Source organism: Tauraco erythrolophus, chromosome 10, assembly GCF_009769465.1.
Source record: "Tauraco erythrolophus isolate bTauEry1 chromosome 10, bTauEry1.pri, whole genome shotgun sequence".
NCBI classification, from domain to species: Eukaryota; Metazoa; Chordata; class Aves; order Musophagiformes; family Musophagidae; genus Tauraco; species Tauraco erythrolophus.
The window spans coordinates 10,961,238-10,982,301 of NC_141474.1; the positions used below are offsets into that span (position 1 = coordinate 10,961,238).

The window sequence follows — 21,064 nt, forward strand, 5'->3', positions numbered from 1 at the left end:
TGTTTATTTAATTTCTTCCAGTAATATTTTTAGCTCTAGTTCCACCACCTCCAGACTCAGCTAATATAGAGATACAGCTATAGGGAAACTGTGATGGTTTTTATCTGGTAGGATACTAAATGAATATTTCCTTTAATTTCACTGAATAAGCAAAATATTTTTTTTGATGAAAAATAAAATATTATTTCTGTGCTAGTGATGTAACGATAGTTTAAAGTGTTGATTATTCTTCCCCCCCTAATAGCAGAAATAATTCAGTCTTCTGTTGCTTTTAGCGCTCCTGAAAAGTATCTAGAAACGGATATATAAGAATATTAAATCTGACTGCTGTTTTTATTAAATGGGTTTCTGTAGAGCTTTGGGAAACACAGAAGCTTCTGGCAGACTATTATTTTGAGTTTGAATCCTAGCCCTCTCTGAAATACACAGAGCTTTTGTATCCAGTTTTATAGACAATCTATGAAAACATTGACATCTCCCTATTACTCTGGGTCATTGAGCTAACAAATTTTAGTTTATAGTTAGAAGAATACAGAGATCAAAATTATCATCTGAAGCCTCATGGGAAAAAAAAAAGTTGGTAAATGATTGACAATGTAAACTATTTGATCAGAGACTTAACTGTAACAGAAATCAAAAAATGTCTTTAATTTTTAGACAGTCCTGATCTGAGCATGATCATGATTTTTCTCTCTCCGATAATCTAGTTTGAGCTTATTATATTTTGGAGCCCCTACTTTTTGGGGCTCCACTCATATTTTAATGACTCAGGTGAAGATTACAGGACACAATATAAGTTTATGGGTTTGGAAAACAACTTCAGTTCCCTTATTTTTTGAGAAAATAACAAGTTGCTTCCCTTTATGAATGAATGGTATTTATTAAACCTTCTCCAACTGTTACAACAGTTGATAACATGATCAAGCAAATAGCGGAAGTTTTATGGCTTCTTCAACAAGAGAATATATCAATAGAGCACAACTCCTTGGAAGCAGAAAAACCCTGCATTTTATAAAATATTTTTTCATCTTTGACAAACACATTGCTTCCAGAAACGCTCACTTTCTCCTTGTCACAGCTGTTTCAGTAGTGTGCTGAATAGGAATCTAACTCTGCCCTGTGGATAAAAACGAGCAGACATTGTAACTGCACACTCAGCCAAGTAAAATATCCTGCCACTCCTCATGTGAGATATTTGATCTGTTCTAAAGCCTCACATATCTTAGCTCTTCATACGAAGAAAAAAGCAACTGTCTTTTATGTTTTTGGTTTTTTGCTTTTTGTTTTTGCATTTTGTTTTTTAATATGCTAGGTTGCGAATTGAAGTGATTTAGAAGAAAATTTCCATGGTAGTGTTCTACTGAAACGTGGCTAATGGAACTGCCTTACGCAGGTTATTTACTTTCTGAAAGGTTTATAAGCTCTCAATGAAAGGTCCCTCAGGCTGTGCATCCAGTCTGACACCTATTTGCTACAACATACAAAATCAGATTTAGAAAACACGGATTAGGCTTAGCAAATTCCTTGTCATTAAAAAGTAAAAAGTTTTTGTGGTTTTAGGCCAGCTTTATGACAATGTGACACTTTAAGCCAAAGGATCCTGTTCCAAATATTGAAACACATTAGTAACTCTTGGTAGGAAATTTCATTTACAAGTGTTATGAAAGACACACTCGCACAGAAAACTCTTTGTTCCCCTGCCTTGTCCGTTGTCGCATGTTCTTCGGTTGAGAAAGCGATGTCAGGCACGAGAGAGAGTTGCCATCGTACTGTATTTGCAGCCTGACTGTCAGTAAAGCTCTGATCTTCCCAGCCTTTTCAGTTCCACTTCATATCTTTTCCAGTTCAGATAAGCCTATGGTTAACTCCAAATTGATTTTACTTCTCTTGTTAAATGGGGACTGAAATTTTTAAGGAAGAAAATTTATCATATTTTTAAGAGAGAGGATAACAAACAGGCATGAACGCATACAGCTGTTGAAGTGTTTGGTTTGAAATTATGAGAATAGAACGAGTAACACTTTCTTTGTGAACAGAACCACAGCCAGTGATTAATGTTAATGCGGCACTGACAGCTGATAATGCTGTCCAAATTAAGTGCGAAAGTCAACAAGTGTATGGAGCAAGAACAGTATTTGAATTGACTTGGGGAAATGATGAAACAATTGAAGACAAAAATTGTGATTTTAAAAAAGAAAATCTCTTGTATTTGACAAACTATACATTTACGGTAAGTAGGCTTATTAAATAAGTTTTAAATTAATAAGTTTTATTAAATAAGTTCTGACAGCGTGAAAAATACAAGCTGAATAGATGTTTTTGTACTTGGGACAGAGAGAAATCTGGGTTTTCCATAAGTTTTAAAATAGTTTCTTAAGCATAACTGGTGTTTTAGTGTTTAAAGCACATTTCATTTAATGAAATGTGTGACTGTCATTTCAATCAAAGGATAAATATGGAGTTTAAGTCTTGAGATAATTGCTCAGAAATATATTGTTCAGCATTTTTCACTGTGAGGATTTTTGATGCTTCAGGGACTAGTTAGTGTAAAGCAGTTCAGATCCTTTTGCGTGTCCTTACATCAGCCTTTTACAAGTGAGTTCTTGTTTCCATACGAAACATATAATCCTCCGTTTACAACCTTCACTTTCCTGAAGGCCTGCTGCTATTTCCTCTTCTTCCAGACATTTCAACCTTTTAGTATTTGTTGCTTGCAAAGCCAGTGGTCTTGTGTGATCCCCTTAATGTGGCAAGTAGGAATATTTTTTATATCCTGATAGCTCCTCTCAGTAAAGTTTAGGTAAGAAAGTAACCAGTAGGAATGATGGAGTTTTATTACTTTTAGGAACCAATTTCAATCATTTTCCACAATCTTTTCCTCTCTTCTCTGTGTCTTCCTGAGAAAATGCAGTATCAGAGACTTGGGTAGTCTAGGTTTTGTTCCAAGTTTTTGTCAGTATTTTTCCAACAGATTCTACTCAGAAAGCTTTGTATTTGGAAAATAAAAATGAAGTTGTGTAGGAGCAAAAGATGCTTGCATTGCCCCCATAGTACAAGACTCCTGCACTCTAGTAAGCTTCTTGAGAAGCTTCTTGCTTGTTTTCTGTGCCACCTCTGCTATTCCTCTGGATGTTGTCACTTACCATGGCTTTCTTCCCAGCTGCAGAATTTGGAAACCACCAACCTCCTGAACACATTGGCCTTTTAGAGCAGAGGGTGGGAGCTGAGGCACAGTCCTCTGAGTCTTCACGAGAGATTTCTCTAAAGAGATCAAGCAGACTCAGTAAGAACTCAGCCTGCAGTCAGTAATGGTGCTGAAAGCCCTTCTCCTCCCCTTTCAGATGATTTGCAGCAGGAGAATATTCATATTAAAATCACTATTAATCAATCCTGTTGGTATTCTCCACTGTTTAGTATCAACTCTTTAAGTTTAATCATAAGATTAATTTTTCTTCACAAGAAAAATGTGAAATATTTGACATACAAACTTCAAGCTCCCTTTTGGAACTGATAGGAATTTCTATTAAGGAAATCTAAAATATTGTATAAATTTAAAATATGTTATGAAATATAAACACATATAAACAAAGTTACTTTTACCAGTTAAAGTAGCCAAAAGTTAATGTTGCAATAAAGAAGCTTATTTAAAAGTTTATTTTGGCTTCTATAATTTAACCTTTTATGAACTACTTCCTATACAGGAACTTGTTTTAAAAGTATCCAATTCAGTTAACTATTTGTATATTTACTGTTAAAGCAAATAAATAATGCTTTTTTGTTACATATTGTATGGTTACTTTTTAGATTTGAGAGATCTGATTTTGATTTCATAAGAGAGAAATGTGATTTTTTTTTTTCTCTTGAGATACATCTGATTTTGATTTTGTAAAATGTGTCCTATTTAATTAATTTTTTTTCCATTCATCTACATATTTTTGAATCTAGAGCTTGCTGTAACTTAGATGGAAACTTGAGCTGCATCATAAATGGCTATACAAAGATTGACAGCTGTCAATGAGGTTGATACATTGGAAACGGATGAATTTCAAATATCCATTGTGCTTTGCTTTTAAAAAAAAAATTATGCAGAAGTTTTCACTTGTTATATCTTAACATGTCTATTACTCTCACCCACTGCATGCAGATCTCAGTGTTTAATGGAGAACATAGAGGGCAGCCAGTAAAGAAGAGTATAAGAACCAGATGTAAGTAAATATATACAGCATTTTACTTTTCAACATTAGGATAGTATGAAGTAATACTGTAAATTGTGAATTCCGTTACAATTGCTCCTAATTAAAATTCCAAATTGCCTGGTTTTATAGTTAATAGTTGATCTGTATTTGAAAAAATAATATATATATATTTATAATATAAAGAATAAAATAATATAATTCAGCATTAATGTAACAGATCATGTTGACAAGTCATTGACGGTAATTCAGAATTATTACACAGCTGTGGTTTCTTCAGGAGACATTAGAATGCAACTAAAAATTCATTTCTCTAACTTAAACTATTCACTTTGGGATTATTTTCCTCTATTCAGATCCTGTGTTTCAGGAGCTGAACATCTGTGACTTGTCAGGGATTCCCACCTCCCAGGTCAGAAGCAGCTGAATTTAAAATGTTTAGCTCTTTTCACAAAAAAAAACCTCAACAAAATCAATGAGCCCTGGTTTCTAGGAAGTATTTAGATTAAAAAAAAAAAGTAATTTTTAAATGTTAACTATTTATTCAAAAATAATAAATGTATTCTCTTTCTATTGCTAGATAATTCTAAAGCCCTGATTATATTCTTGGCATTCTTGATTGTTGTGACATCAATTGCTTTACTACTGGTTCTGTACAAAATCTATGATCTTCACAAAAAAAAGCTGGGGTAAGCTTCTTGTTTCTCTCTCTCATATAAATGGGGCGGGATGGGAAAAGCTTTCTGTTTTTCCACAAAATTACCCAATAGGTAGGGCAAAAATGTTCCAACTTTGATACTTGGTTAATACTGGCAAAATATATCATTTAACCTTTTAATCCTTTTAAAAGACACTCAATTTTTGGTGGTTTGTCTGGCAATGCAGATATAATGAACTAGGTTTAAAATCTCTTCACTATACCCTTTCTCAGACCACAGAAGAACTGATCTGATAGGACAAAATGTTTTGTCACTAGTTTTGTGAAAAAATGCTCGCAAATATCTGGAAAACCTTTCCTTCACAATTTAAGTTAAAAGTAATGAAAATACACTTTCTTGGAACTCTTTCAAATGCTTATTCACCCAAAACAATATCTCAGGGAAGCTTTATTTATTCTACTTATCTCTGGGTGATTTGACAGTTCTGTAGGACAGCAGATAGTGATAGAAGAATGGTCGTTGCCTTCTCTGACAACTGTGCCAGGGCCCTGGAAAGCCAGACTGACTGCTGCTCGTGCTATGAAGGGAGGTGGTGCAATGTGTGAGGGACATTCACTGCTGGTAGAGAAGATGGAGCTGGGGCAAGTTCTTCAGAAACCTCTTAGCCCTCTGTCAACAGCAGAACTTGGGGACTCATCTCTTCCAGCCCCATTCCCCACCCTGCTCTTCTCCTTAGGCAAACAGGTTGCTGCTCTTGCTCAAATGCAAACTTCTATGCTCAGGGAAGCAAAACTAATTTTTGCTCATACAGCTCCAGAGAGTCTGGCTTGTTCTTGGCTACATAGCATTTAAACTTAATTTCATTCTATTTATGTATGTGTTAGATTTTTGTCACTTATTTAGCACGAGGAACAAAGATGCTTTGAGCATTCACTCCAGTGAAGAAATTAAGGACATATTTGCTATAGGCAATATGGACAAAATTACACAAGCAGTAAAGCTGTTTGATGTAGTTCCCTTGTTTCTCCCCCTCAATAGTGCTCAGAGTAGGAAGACAAGGATCCCAAACACCTCTGCGTAGGGACTGTAAGTCCCAGTTGTAGCACTCGTGTTTCAGAGAGAGCTTGTAATGTAGTCTGATGGTTATGAAGGGTTTTAGTGTTCACATACAAAACAGCTTTTATTTAATTCCTTATCATATATATGTCTTACTAGTCAAAGCTTTTACAGATGCTTTTGCTTTTTACAGCAATTCTTCTGAAGATGTGAGCCTTGTTGCAGGTGAGTATCTTTATATATTTAGCAAGCGGAAATAAAATTAGTCTCGTGTCTTGCTGCCACCTTTGGATTGTTTACATTCTAGGTCGTGTACATAGATGATAGATAGCAACGTGATAACACCTCATTTGGAGGAAAAAAAAATACTTCAGTAAATACATAGCAGAAGTATTTACATTTAAATGAACTGAAAGTTTATCAGTGTTTGTAAAACTCTTATTTATTATTGAATTACAAACCAAATTTTGTTATCCCTGACAATGATTGTCATATATTTAACACTGAAAGTAAGCCCAGAAACAAATACAGCTTCAACTAGAATTTCCCTTTCCTGTGTACCTTCTTCAAAAGCAAGGGTTTAAACATAAGCCAGTCAATTTGTACTTTAAAATTTTGAAGACTTTCAAATCCCAAAGACTGAAATTGAACATTACGTGCAACTTTTTGCACAAGATTTCAAAGCCTGTGAAGAAAGACAGAACCAGTCAATATCAGAAAGCTTGAAGAAAAAATCATTTATGACATTCAAGCCCACAGAAATTAACTACATTAAATGGGAAATAATACTGTGCTGGTATTCAAATCCATTTGCTTAGACACATGGTTGTTAAAAACAAAAATCTTTTCAATGGAAATGAAAAAAAAATCAATGTTTAGTTAGAGACGTTAAAACTTGTTCAGTCATTATCATTAAATTTGATATTACGGGTTATTTCAACTCAGAGAATAAGTTGGAGAAAATTTGGAAAAGTAGGCAATGCATCTTGTTACATTGTAGGTTGTTTGCACAGTAATCCATTTTACCACTGACAATAAATTGTCAGAACTGAAATAGAGGGTACGACCATGCAACTGTTGTGGGTGTTTGGACTGTCTGTTGCTGTCACCTGAATGTGACAATCCCCACTTGGTACAAAAGTGCTGTTAATGCAAAGTCCCTGACTGTGGCTTCCTCCTGAGGTGTCTCCAGTCAGGCAGCAGAGCTGAGTAAGTTCTGTTATTCCCAGGGCCTCTCTGCTCACAGATGGCTCAGGCAACACCATTTAAAAAAAAATAAATAAATAAACACGCTTCTTAAAAATAAAGAGGTTTATCCTTTTGTTGATTTGGTAATTTGGCAATCATGTTTACTGAAATGTAATTTACATTTCGAAAGTCAGTAACGTTAATGTATTTACACAGTTAAAGATGATGAAAGGCAACTTCTGAACATAGAGCCAATACCTTCTGAGCAACTGCTGGACACATACAAGAGGAAGATTGCTGATGAGGGAAGGCTTTTCTTGGATGAATTTCAGGTTTGTCATTGGCTTAAAATATACCACAGATTTGTAGCCAGGTGGTTGGAAGAGTTCTGTTCAAGAACGTGTTAAAAGTATATGCACTGGTTACAAATAAATAAAAATTTAAGAATCTAGAAAATTAAGTGAATTCTCATCTAAGGTCAAATAGGCTTCAGTTAATTTTGCTACCGAGCTCTCCTTGTTATAAGATGATGATATTTTTTTTTTTCTCTGAAGGTGTTTTTCAGCAAAAGTATAAAATACACAGTTTAAATACTTCTCATTCTAAAGTACCTTTTAATACTCTCTCTTACTGCATAGCCATGGGGATATAAATAATATATAATTGTGGAGATATACAATCAAGAGAAAATAAATGTTCTTATTTTATATATAAGACATATATGAAGTAGTATCATATGAAATAGAATGTTATCTTCTGGACTCAGTAGTACGGAATTTATTCCATATGCTTTTGAATGTAAGTAGAAGCTATTTTAAATATGTGCTTATGTAATAAAAGAAACATTGTATTTTACAGAGTATTCCTAGAATTTTCACTAAATTTTCAATAAAGGAAGCCAAAAAAAGCCATAATCAGAACAAAAACCGTTACATTGATATCCTTCCATGTGAGTATTTGTTACAAGTTTTGAATGTTTTATAAATGTTTATTTTCTCAGTGTCTTGAGATAATATAATTATTTCATTTAAAATTATTTAAACAGATGATCATAACCGCGTTGAGCTCTCAGAGATCCCAGGAGACCCAGGATCAGACTATATCAATGCAAGTTATATTGATGTGAGTGACTTAAAAAAAGTCTTGGACTGTAGTCTGTACATTTCACACATCAAACACATTTGACATTTTCTATTTGAGTTCTTTCTATCCTTGTAATGCATTTGGTATTATTAGACTGTTGCATATTGAATTTATTTCTAAAGTTGCAAATCTTTTAAATTGATCATGCTTCCTTTCTAAAAGTTGAATAACATTGTACTTTTTTATAGGGCTTCAAAGAACCAAGAAAATACATTGCTGCACAAGGTAATTTTTAATCTTAAAAGAATATGCTTTCTTCATGAATCCATTTTTTTGTTAGAGTATTGGAAAAGTGTTAGTAAATTTAAAGAAAAATTGTAAATCTGACATTTTGAAATTTAATATGGAAAAACTTCCAATGAGTTTATGCTTAGGGAATTTTGTGAAGATGAATAAATTGTACTTCAAAGGCAGATTTCTCATGATGCATAATTTTATCCTAAAAGTTTTCAGATTTCACAACTATGCACTAAAGATATATACAAGACTTTTAACATGTGGTAGCCTAATGGCAGCAGTCATAATGAAATCAAATCTGTGGCTATTATTTGCATGGTCTTTGGTTAGCTTTTCAGACTGCATGGCTAAGCATGTCAAGAAGGCAAGTGTTTTTTTGTGTAGCTGCACTCTTCGAAAAACTTCCTTAAAATATCTCCTGCAGGCCCCAAGGATGAAACCACGGATGATTTCTGGAGAATGATCTGGGAACAGAAGGCAACAATTATTGTCATGGTGACTCGCTGTGAGGAAGGAAACAGGGTGAGAAATATCCACCCACCCATCCATCCATCATTCTGTCCTTCTTTTGTCAGCAAACAGTTGCTATTCTGTGGTGAATTACATTTTTTTCTTAGTACTTTGTTTTCATTCTTTGCTATTCTCTGGTTGTGGCAGAACCTATGTTGGAAAGCATGCCAAAATAATGTTGCCTTATGGAATTACCAGTCTTATCAGAAATGTCACTTTAGTCACAGCTGTAAGTAGCAGAGGATAAGTTTCCAAATTACAACTAATAAATACAGAAAAGGGCTCGAGGTAGAACTCTAGCTCCTCACAGACCTGTCATAAAAGGTATGGTTTGTATTTTTCTCCTGTCTATTATCTTCTGATACCCTAGCAATGCCCTCAGTAAATCTTAGACAGAATATTCTTTTTAATCCATTTTCTTTACCCTTTGTTTAATGTGAAGGTTGGGTGCTTCTGGCTTGCCTTTGTTCTTTATTCTAGGTACAGCAGGAAGAAGGGGAACTGCTGTTTTAACTGCTTTTAAAGATGAAAAGGTTGACAGCATGCAGATTTACACATCCCCAAGCTGATGTTATAGGCAGGCAGGAGCAATTTCCCTCACTGAAGACTGAATAAGAAGCCACAGAAGTATCTACAAACTTATCTACAAACTTTTCTACAGCTTTTAGGCAACAGCAACAGTAGATACTCACTTCTGCAACTAGTATACAGGATTTTTCCCTCACTTTATGTCCCAAGTCAAATTCCATTGGCATAAACTTCAGTTCAGAGACCTGAGTTGTTGGGTATTTGGAATTACTTAGCACTGAAATCCTAAGCAGTGACCGCCTTTTCAGGAGAGGACAAGATCTATGAGAAGTTTGAAAAACCATGCTAAGCCGCTGTCTATTTTAAATCAGACCTTCTTCTAGCTCTCAGCTCTCTGCCACTTTGCTGTCATGCTGCTAACTTAACTTCATATCCTTATAGAACAAATGTGCCCAGTACTGGCCATCAATGGAGAATGGCTCTGCAACATATGGGGACATCATTGTGAAGATCAATGAAACTAAAACGTGTCCAGACTATGTCATTCAGAAACTACATATCACAAATGTAAGTTGATTCAAAAGTGTAAGACTGGCTGGAATTAGAGTGTCTATTTGGAGTCTGTAGGTATTGTTGAGAGATCCTTTTAAGAGGAGAAGAGTCACCTAGCAATGGAAGATACTCTGCTGGTTTTCCCTAAGGAACTATAGTTTAAGAGACAACTTGTTAGACGTAAATGTGATTCCTTACGAGAATCATAGAACGGTTTGGGTTGGAAGGGACCTCAAAGACTATCTAGTTCCAAACCCCCTGCCATGGGTTAGACATATATTTCCCAACTTTAAAATGGATTTTTCTTAGTACTCTGGAATCTACATTTAAGAGGAAACTGTTAATATGCTGTTAAGTATGGAAAACTTAAAACACTGTGGTATCCTTAGATATTTAACTTGCTCTTTAACACAGAAATTTTACTAGTTTATGTGTATCTCAGCATAATCTTCCGCAAGTAAAATCCATGTACTTCACATCTACGTGCCATCTACTCTCATGATAATTGTACAGTGGGACAATTACAAATTCTGGTAATCTCAAGTAAATTTATAAATTTAAGTGTTTTTAAATTACCATTTGGCTACATGTACAATCATTAAGGCAAATTAATTGCTCTCTTTTATACATCTGAAATCATATGAGTTGCTCTGTGCATAATTGAGAGCAAAATTTGCCATCTAAGACTAAATGCTCCTCTCAGGCCCTTTGCAAATATATTTCAGCGAGGGTCAACGGGGCATAAGTCAGCTGAAAGTATTAAGACTCAAAGAGTGAATCTGCTGACAGATCTTCAGCAAAATGATCAAGCAACAGACTCCACTCATCTTGAACCATGATTAGAACTGGAAATTCCTATTCTACTGTCTCATATTGTGTTGAAATTTACTCAGGAAGTGACCCAGTTAGCAGAAAGTTGTAACTTTGTGCAAAGACAGTGAGACTATCAGGGTTTTAAGAATTAACTTAACAAAAACATTACTCTGTGACTAGAACAATCTGACATTAGAAATGAGAGATTGCTGCAGGTTGAGGACTGATATTTTTAGAGCTACCTGCTCTCTGTTTGGCTGACATCGTATTAGTATAGATAAAATGATATTGGTTGTGGAATTTAAGAGTGGTTCCTGACAAGAAAGTGGAGACTTCTGCAGTTCTGGTGGAATAGTTCCGTATAATTACTGAAACAATGGCAAATAACTGTGCCACAACTGGATAATTCAACTCTGAGCAAGAATTGGGGGAGTTAATTGCTAAGGAAATACCCATATAGCCATACTAAATATTGGCCAGTAAAAAATACCGTTGAGATATCTTTCTCATTTTGTTTTATAATTGTGGTTATAAAAATATATGTGCTTTCTTTTAATCTAGCAGCAACACATGAAAATAGCACCCAAGACTTGACATGGTTTAAGCCTTTAATTAAGCGACATAAGAAAGTCAGTCTCATTGAAAATCATAGGTTTTCTTGTATCTTCTACTACATGGTAGAAGTCTGAGTTACAGTTACAGTCTAAATTTTATTTTTAGTCTATTGTACCCTCAGCAGACTACTCCTAGGAGACATACGAGAATTACCAACCTGTACCCCTGGAAGTAAGCAGAGCTACCCACTGGCCAAGTTATTTATAAATAGAGTGGGGAGATTTATTATACTCTGGATCATAGGCTAGCCTGAGAAAAAAATATTTTTAGCAACATTTTGAACCACTTTCTTGCCCTCTGTTGGATTTGTGTATTCCTGTGTCATGGCTATTTTTTAATAAAAATTGAATATGAAAAATGACATAATCTGAGAGACCATTGGGATTACAACATTACACTTTGAAATTTCTGTTGCAACATTTGATGGCTGTTGCCCTTCTTTTTCTTCTGCTTCGTATGTCTGTACTTGATTTTGGCTTTTTGTGTGTGTGTGTGTATATATATGTAGATATATAGTATATGTATAAAAAAACCCCACACTTCATTTGTCTAGGGAAGAGAAAGGACAACTGGAAGAGACGTCACTCATATTCAGTTCACAAGCTGGCCAGACCATGGAGTCCCTGAGGATCCACATCTCCTTCTCAAACTCCGACGCAGAGTTAATGCTCTCAGCAACTTTTTTAGTGGCCCAATAGTGGTTCATTGCAGGTAAATATGTATTGTTTTTAAATATTATGTTAATGTTAAATGAACATGAAGGGAAACTATTCAGAAAAGGGAGCTGGCAAAGGTATTTGACTGATCCTCAGTTTCGTGACTTGATTACTTGAGAGAGGCAGCCAAAGATGTGTAAATAATCCTGTTTTCTGAAAGATACTCAGGTCGATAAAATCTGACAATACACAGACTTTTGGAAAGTAGCCAGATAAATGTTGGGCTATTCTGGTTATAAGCACTGCGTTTGGCAATATTTGCCTTACTTTCACTAAAAGATATTTAAAATACAAACGCATCATTGTGTTGCCAATTCATTTACAGCAAGAACTGTTTTCAGTTGCTTCATAATCTGTTGTTACGCATTTTCACTTCTGCTCTCTCACTGGCTGCTCCCCTCTCAGAGTGGGGGAGGGAGATGCCATTCCCTCTCAATAACCAAATCCCTTTGTGCTCTGCAGTGCTGGTGTTGGGCGCACTGGGACATATATAGGAATTGATGCCATGCTGGAGGGGCTGGATGCAGAAGGCAGAGTGGATGTTTATGGCTATGTTGTGAAGCTGCGTCGGCAGCGGTGCCTCATGGTTCAAGTAGAGGTATCTGGCTAAAACTCCTGTCACAACTTTCCTTTGCTAGGGCTTCATCAGTCTTTCTCAAAAGTGCACTGCTCAGTCTCGGGTGGTGCTACTGTTCAGTTGAAGTTGTTCACAGAAAATACAGCTGTGAAAAATATTAAGAGAGAGGAAGAAGATCGAACACAGTTCTTCAGTTTTAGAAATTTCAACTTTTTAAGTTTAGGCTTTAAAAATAGAAGCCAACAACATTTTAGATTTGATAATCCAGCTTTTGGAGTACAATTCACAAATGCAAAATTGAGCTTATGTAGTCAAACTTAATTTCAAGTTTTAAAAACTGTCTGTCTAGGTAGGAGTTTCAGTTGAGTTGAGAGTACAACAAAAGTTACTGACTGACACAATGCATGATTTTAAATTATTTTTATGTTCTGCAGATCTTTCAAATCTCAGTTGCATGTTTCTTGAATGACATTAAATTTATTTGCAGAACACTGTTCATCCAACACCTTAAGTGTGCTCCAAAATGTCTAATTTGGAAGCCGCTCTGATATTTAATACTTGTATTTAGTGCCTATTTAAAGTTAATTCTTAGTATTATTAACGCTAATAACATCATGTGAGTAATAGTTTCTTACAATGATTTGAAAAGGTGATATGATCTTTTTAATATATTTTTTTTATTTTAATAACTTTGTCTTTAAACCTTTCACATGGGAAACACCAGTCACAGTACATCCTTATCCATCAAGCGCTAGTGGAATACAATCAGTATGGAGAAACAGAGGTCAGTCTCTCAGAACTGCATTCCTATCTTAACAATCTGAAAAGAAAAGATCCTCCGAGTGATCCTTCTCTGCTGGAGGCAGAGTTTCAGGTAAATAAGCTTTGCATTCTAGTGCCCTTTCCTCCCACTTGTATTAGAAAGTGCTTTGCACAGTAATCATGAAATAGAGACACCATACATGATAGATCACTTCTGTGCTATTTTATTTTTTCTGGCACAGGAACAGTTCCTTTACTTTCCCGAAAAAAGTTGAAAGTTAATGAAATTCTATTCCTGCTTTTGATGTCAGTATTTTTAACAAAGACAGGGAGCACAGAATAATTGTTTGTGTCTCTGTGCATGATTTCCTGTGCCATTGTACGTGGTATAGCGGGCATTTTTAAACTACAGTCCAAATGTGACCAAAGTTTATAGAACTGAAGAGAGGCGTTGAGAAATGAAGACGTGGTATTGATGTCCAGAGGGGACCATGATCCCAGGAGCCATTTTAATCAAGCATCATAACAAGCATCGTCTTTCTTTAGAGATTACCTTCCTATAAGGGGTGGCGGACACAGAACACTGGGAATCGGGAGGAAAATAAAAGCAAAAATAGAAATGCCAACACAATTCCATGTAAGTATTTTCCATGAACCTTCTCTTATTTTATCTGTTATTTTATCTGCAAGAAAACCTACTAAATTTTGAAATATGAGGGCAGTAAATTACCTTACTGAGATGTATTTGACTGTTTTTTCTCAACACTGTAAATCAGAAACTTCTTATAGTGTTTTAAAAAAGAAGAGATGATTTTTTTAAAAATGCGAATTATTGGGAGTGTTTAAGTTTATTTCAAATAAAGTGGCATTTTTTCTGCAGTCTGTTGTGAAAGGAGTGGCCTTTTTCTTCCCCACCCCCCAACACGTATGGTGACAGCCCCCCTTTAATGCTGTACCTGAGCAGCAGTGTTGCATGATGGTGACACTTTGTCTCATGCAGATGACTTTAACCGAGTACCGATCAGGCACGAAGACGAATGCAGTAAGGAGGGTGAACATGATTCAGATGATTCCTCAGATGAGGACAGCGACTGTGAGGAATCAAGCAAATACATCAATGCTTCCTTCATAACTGTGTGTATTTAGAGGATCCACTATAAGTATTTCACAAGCTTTCAGCTAAAACTGTATGCTAGCTTGAGCTCTTATTCTCTTATTGACTTCACAAATAGAAGGATAGGGTATCAGGATAAACAGGATTTATCTGAATGGATTTACCTGAATAAGGGAGAAAGATCTGACAATCAATTAGCAAATCTTTTATGGTTTTAATCATCAAAACCTTCTAAATTTTGCTGCAGTAATAAGATGGAACTTTTCCCCTTGCATGGTCCTAGACTGTGCAATCTTAAATAGTAAGACTAAACATAGAAACACTTTTTTGTGTGTGTGTTTGTTATGTTTAAAGCCACTAGCTTTCCCACTGGCCTCATGGTAACATGTATTTCTATTAGTGAGCATCTGCCTGTGTACAAGTTGATCCACATTAGTGTTTTACCTGTTAGCGAAAAGTGAGTATAGTTATTCACCTATACAAAACCACACTAGTGAAAATTGAGGCCATCAGTTTTTTGTTGTCATATATACCTCCAAAAGAAGGAGAGCAGTTACTGGTCACTAATGAAGTAACTGATTTTAATGGAATTACTAGCTAAATTAGGTTTATCTGAATCCTGTAAAATGCTGCGTGTTTAGGATATCTATTCAGAGTAGATGTACTTTTACTTTTGAGTAGCTCAGTGTGAACTGACTAGTGCACCAACTTCATGTGATATAAACTCAATTTCTTATTGGTCAGATTAAACAGCTATGTAGAATTGAAGGTTTTAGCCCTTAAAAATATGCTTTGCAGAAAATGGCAGGTTTCACCCACTGCAGCATGAGTATACCTTATTGTCAATCTGGCAGTGATATTGTTATTAGGAGGGTTGAGTTTAATGTCATTTGGCTCGTAGAATTCCTGTAAAACCATTGCTTACTGTGATAGGCATATTTGTCCTATAAACAAAAGGATTCATGAGTTTATTCCACTAGGTATTCTTTAAATGAGAATGCATTCAATTACTTGACAATCATATTTCAAATTAATTTAAAAAAAAAATATTAAAAATTTCTTTTATAGGGTTACTGGGGTCCAAAAGCCATGATTGCAACGCAGGGACCACTGCAGGAAACTGTCTCTGACTTCTGGCAAATGATCTTCCAAAGAAAAGTCAAAGTCATTGTTATGCTGACAGAGCTGAAAGAAGGAGATCAGGTGAAGGCATCATCTTCCCACTGATATATTAAGGGCCTTCCATATGCAAGAAAACACCGTACTACCCTCTCTCATTCCCTTCCTCTAGTTAAGTGTGTTTCATAGGTTGAGCAATTTGGATTTCCAATATAATTTGTTCTATTATTTACCTTCTTAATTTACTTTCTAATTAATTTTTGAGGGGAAGAGTGTATGATGTTATGTTTTAAAATATAATGATGCTCCTACTTCTTTAAAGTGAATACATATTCTGTAAGTGCATGTGGCAGATAAATAAAAGGAAGTTTGAATGGTAAGCACTGACTTGTGCTTTTATCCTTTTTAGGAACTCTGTGCACAGTACTGGGGAGAAGGAAAACAAACGTATGATGGCATAGAAGTTCAAATAACAGATGTCAACTGTTGTCCTAGCTATACCATACGTGCATTTGATGTTACACATCTGAAGGTAAAAGTTTGTAAATTCCGAAATGAAGTTTTACATTTGTTTTCCTGTTATAAACTTAGCCTAAAGAAAGAGAAGGGACAGTCCCTATTGCACTTACCGCCTGCTCTAAGAAATTGAGATATTTTTCTGTTCCAGACCAGCAGCCTATCATAATAAATACTATAAATTAGCTCAGATTTTCCATTTAATGAATTGCTGAGGTGGTGGTAGTGGAGTCTCTGGAGGTCGGCTGTCTTTGGTAGTTTAAGCAAAGCTTGGATGTCTACCTCATGTTCTTGAGGTAGAACTCGCATCACCATGCAGTTTCTTAGGAATATAATTTTTCTTTTGTAAATCAGCTGCAATAGATGTACTACGTGAATCTTTTATTTTAATCTGAACATTAACTACATTTCCACTGCCGCTTTTCAGAGGAAAGAAACACAGAAGGTGTATCAGTATCAGTATCACAAGTGGAGTGGCTTGGATGTTCCGGAAAACCCCAAAGATTTAGTCAACATGATTCTCAACCTCAAACAAAAAGTCCCAACCAGAACAGCCACCGAGGACAATAGGAGCACTCGCAGTGTCCCACTCGTCGTCCACTGCCGGTGGGTCTGAATTCAGTACATAGCTTAATCTAGCTCTAAACTCTGGATATACGTAGCAACCACAATTTCAGGACGCCTGCCTTTTCCCACAAGCCTTCCTGTGTGTCTGGAAACTCAGCTCTCCCTAGAAGATTCCTTCAATTACTCAAGCTTGACCTTTTTGATTCTAGTGCTGAAACATGAGCACGTTTCTCTTTGGCGAGTGTGGGCATGGAGTAGGTGGTCAAAACTAGCTGCTCTTGCCCAGTACACGTGTTTTAAGAAGAAATGCTAGGTCAGAGTGCTCCCATAGTCTACTACAATAATGAGGATCTAGCAGAACTTTTAGGTTCAACTCTCACTCCAGTACATAAGCCCACTTTTTTAGGACCACTTCCAGGAATAGCCTTGCCTAGCATCTAAAACAGAGGATAATCTTGCTAACAATCATGGAGACTGTAAATCTGAAGCTTCTAATTTCTCCCTTACTCCTTAAGTGGCCTTGTGGGATCCAGGTAGCCTCTAGATAAACTTGTCTTGAGTGTGTCCTACAGGTATTCTTAATTTTAACAATTTCAGTCCAGTAAAAAATGTTTCGGAAATGTAATTCTGTCCTAGTTTTAGCTAGGACAGAGTTTTTTTAACAGCTAGAAGAGCTCCGTGTTTTGGTTTTACTCAGAGGCTCACTCTGAGAAGAACGCTGATAGCAAGCTGCCAAGGACTTTTCAGTGTGCCGGAGTGCAGAAACACGGCAGGATAAGGGGGGAGCATAGTTGGGACAAGGGGGACACGATTCCCCTTGTGATTTGTGTGGAACTTAAGACTGAGGGCCAAACTGGCCAATTAGTATTCCATATCATGCAGCGTCATGCCCACTATTAAAGCGAGGGTCAGCCGGGAAGAAGGGCTTTTGCGCTTTGGCTCTTTTGCACTTTTGCTCTTTTGCGCTTGCTGCGCTGTTGCTTTGCTGTTTTTTCTTTCTTTTCTCTCTCTCTCTCTCTCTGCCCCTCTCTATTTCGGGGCCTCGCGTTCGTCCGGGATTTGCAGTTTTCGGGACGAGATGGGCTTCGCATACGAGGGGGTGGTGAGCATCTATACTGTATTAAATCATCTGTATTAAATCATTCTTATCTCAACCCACGGGTTTCCCGTTTATCCCTTAATTCTCTCCCTCATTCCTGGGGGTGGGGGAGGGGGAGTGACCGGCTGTGTGGGGGGGGGGGAGGAAGTTTCAACCTAACCCATGACAAATTCATATGTAGACTTTGAAATAAATCTAACAATTAGTCAGAGGACTTGCTGATTTTATGTTTTACATTTACATGTACATTTTACAACATCTTCTAGTGATGGATCACAGCAGACTGGTGTATTTTGTGCTTTAATGACTCTCTTGGAAAGTGCAGAAATAGAAGAAGTAATAGATGTTTTCCAAGTAGTAAAAGCTCTTCGTCGCACCAGGCTGGGAGTAGTCTCCACCTTTGTAAGTAAATCTTATGAATTGCCAGAAAAAATTACAAGATTACTTATCATGGTCACTAGTACCATCAAAATCTTATGCATCATTTCTGCATAGGGAACACTAATTCTACTCAGGACATTCACAGCCTCTCATCACTGCTTGGGAATTGGCCGTTACTGATAAGAATGAAGGAGTCTGAGAGATGTCCAGAGCTGCAATTCTATAACACCTTTATGGAAGGGTGCATGTTATAAAATTATAAATTGCATAAATTAATGTTTCTGCAGTTGCTTCAGAGATGTACATGCACGGTGTCCCTTAACTTCTGCAGAGTTAGGAGGCTGACTCCATTTCACAGGCTAGCAGCCATTGACTTGTTTTGTTTAAATCATTCCTGACGAATTGTGTCTCTGTGCATTTACTAATAGACCAGACCTCAGTGTCATTGATATGGGGCAGGTTATTAGATGACTTTCCTAAACTCCTTAAAATGCATGTTATTTACAACTTAGGTACTCTAAAAAATGTGGTTTTAGGACTCTGTGAACCAAGAGGGTACCAAGTGACTCAGCTTGGAACATCCGATGCAGCTAGTTGCAGAGACATTGCATACACATGAAATCAGAGTAAACCATAGAAGCAACACTGTACACCAAAAACTGTGAAAGCTGCTTCATATGCAGTCTTGCATGTTCAACCACATCGATGTAACTACTGTTACATTTCTCAAATTTAAGAAAATGGGGAAAGAATGGGTTGATTCTTGAGCTCTGAGAATTCCATTCATACTAACTTCTTCCCTTTTTATTTAAGGAACATTACCAATTTCTGTATGACACCATTGCCTGTACCTACCCTGCACAGAATGGACAAATAAAGAAGCAGGAAGACAAAGTTGAATTTTGCAGTGAAGTAGAAAAAACAGATCAGGAAACGGATTTGATCACTATTGATCTGACACCATCAACGCCAGAAGTAAATGAGCCTTCTGAAGTATGTGATCATTCTAAGGCTGCAGATAGCACTAAGGGAACAGAAAGCTCTACAAACGGCCCCACAACTCCAGTTCTAACTTAGAGGCTATACTAAAAAAAAAGTGATTTTTCACCTGCAAAAAATCCTAAACGAAATAAGAAGTATAAGATATTTTCCACTTCCCACTTCTTTTTGGAAAATGTTTACTGTTATATCAGTTTTTCAAAGGTACAAATTTAAAGGAATACTTGAAACTCATAGAGAGTGACAACGAACTGTAAAAGTTTTTAATTTTTGTGTAGATTTGCATTTAATACTTCTTCAGAAACCTTTTCACTATTTTTATACTTTTTCTTTTAGAAGTATGTACGGTGTAATACTACACAGAGCAGTGGGAAGGAAATTTTTTGGCTTCTGTAAGAAGGAGAAAAGCAACTCAGAACAACAAGATTAGTGTATTGCAAAACCAGGTCCATCTTCAAAGCTATTAGCAAGTAAATTCACCTAACTAGAAAGCATATATTCTAGCATTTCAGGAGTGCTGACCAATCACTGCTTTAATAATACTCTGTGGAACTTGTGGGAATTTGTCAAACAGTTTTAAGAGCTTATCATTTACATCATGTGCCAATTCCAAGGAATTCAAACTTACAGAGAATCTGTAAGTCCTCCCGTATCAATGTGGAATAGAAATTTTTGCATTTTTCTAACTTGCCTCAAGGTGTCCTTGTTGCTCCACATATATTAATTTCAGATTTCAATATTAGACTCAAAGAGTTTGAAGATTGGCGTTTAAATGATTGCAACGATTCTGATAGAAAACACATTCTGTTTACTCTTAGAGCTTAAAATGCTGCATGCTTGCACATCTATATTTTTATGCTTACTGTAATTTAAAGAGACTGCATCTGGCCTTTTTTCAAAACTGGAAAATACTTAGATGCTTTTCCTCCAAACCTTGTAGATTTGAAATGGTAAAGATTTTTTTTTTTTTTTTTTTTTTTGCATTATGAAGTTTTGTATGTTAAGTTTGATTTTTGACTATTTCTCGCTGGATTTTAGTCTACTGTTTTTAGAACAAATAAAAAATATAATTAAGAGTTGACAGGTGGAAATTATTCTGTTCTATTGAACTCTGTAAACTGATCATTTTCTTCTAAAAGCACAAAATCTTGTGCTATCCCATGCATGGATAAAAATTACAAATGTCAGTAGGAAAACACCCCATTTAATTCTCATAAAACTGTGTGTGAATCCAGGTAAGTGTCATGGTTCTCTCGTTACAGAGGAAGGAAAATTCGCTTTTCTTTTGCTGGAAGTCAGGAAAGGAACAGCCACTCACAAGAATGCTAAATCTGTGAGTGATTTAGCATTCCTAGTTTATCACTGCATGTTCTTAATCTCTCTTTACAAAACATAATTGAAAATATAGAGAGAGCTATGTAGACAACATGTGCAGTTGCACATAGTTAAAACATTAATTTCCTTTTGCTGTTATTCTAGATCAAACATTAAATTCACAATTATCAGCTCAGACAAGCGCTTCCTGGCAGTCTTGCTTGAATAAGGGGCAGCAAAGAGTCACCGAGGCAGTGGGATTCCCCTTGACTGTCAGCTGAGCTGGCTTTTCAGCTGAAGTTGTGTTAGGTGATAAACCAGCAAAGCTGAGGAGAGTCCAGTGTGGGAAGATGGGGAGAGAAGGATCTCAGAGTCTCCACGAGATTCTGCTTGGTCAGGTAACTGC

At 36.2% G+C, this 21,064-nt stretch overlaps 1 protein-coding gene across 5 annotated transcripts in view; it reads left to right on the forward strand.

Annotated features, from left to right (window-relative positions):
- Positions 1 to 20,291, forward strand: part of PTPRC (protein tyrosine phosphatase receptor type C) — a 71,204-nt gene extending 50,913 nt beyond the window's left edge. For all 5 annotated transcript variants that reach the window (XM_086617156.1, XM_086617158.1, XM_086617160.1 and 2 more), the window contains 20 exons: positions 2,037 to 2,230; positions 4,145 to 4,205; positions 4,774 to 4,882; positions 6,102 to 6,133; positions 7,313 to 7,428; positions 7,955 to 8,045; positions 8,142 to 8,218; positions 8,428 to 8,464; positions 8,901 to 8,998; positions 9,956 to 10,081; positions 12,048 to 12,205; positions 12,673 to 12,808; positions 13,512 to 13,661; positions 14,096 to 14,186; positions 14,550 to 14,683; positions 15,732 to 15,866; positions 16,192 to 16,314; positions 16,726 to 16,904; positions 18,231 to 18,366; positions 19,159 to 20,291. In XM_086617156.1, the coding sequence (XP_086473282.1) occupies positions 2,037 to 2,230; positions 4,145 to 4,205; positions 4,774 to 4,882; positions 6,102 to 6,133; positions 7,313 to 7,428; positions 7,955 to 8,045; positions 8,142 to 8,218; positions 8,428 to 8,464; positions 8,901 to 8,998; positions 9,956 to 10,081; positions 12,048 to 12,205; positions 12,673 to 12,808; positions 13,512 to 13,661; positions 14,096 to 14,186; positions 14,550 to 14,683; positions 15,732 to 15,866; positions 16,192 to 16,314; positions 16,726 to 16,904; positions 18,231 to 18,366; positions 19,159 to 19,422 (2,447 nt within the window). In that variant the 3' untranslated portion in view covers positions 19,423 to 20,291. The remainder of the gene's footprint in view (positions 1 to 2,036; positions 2,231 to 4,144; positions 4,206 to 4,773; positions 4,883 to 6,101; positions 6,134 to 7,312; positions 7,429 to 7,954; positions 8,046 to 8,141; positions 8,219 to 8,427; positions 8,465 to 8,900; positions 8,999 to 9,955; positions 10,082 to 12,047; positions 12,206 to 12,672; positions 12,809 to 13,511; positions 13,662 to 14,095; positions 14,187 to 14,549; positions 14,684 to 15,731; positions 15,867 to 16,191; positions 16,315 to 16,725; positions 16,905 to 18,230; positions 18,367 to 19,158) is intronic.
- Positions 20,292 to 21,064: the final 773 nt, after the last annotated feature.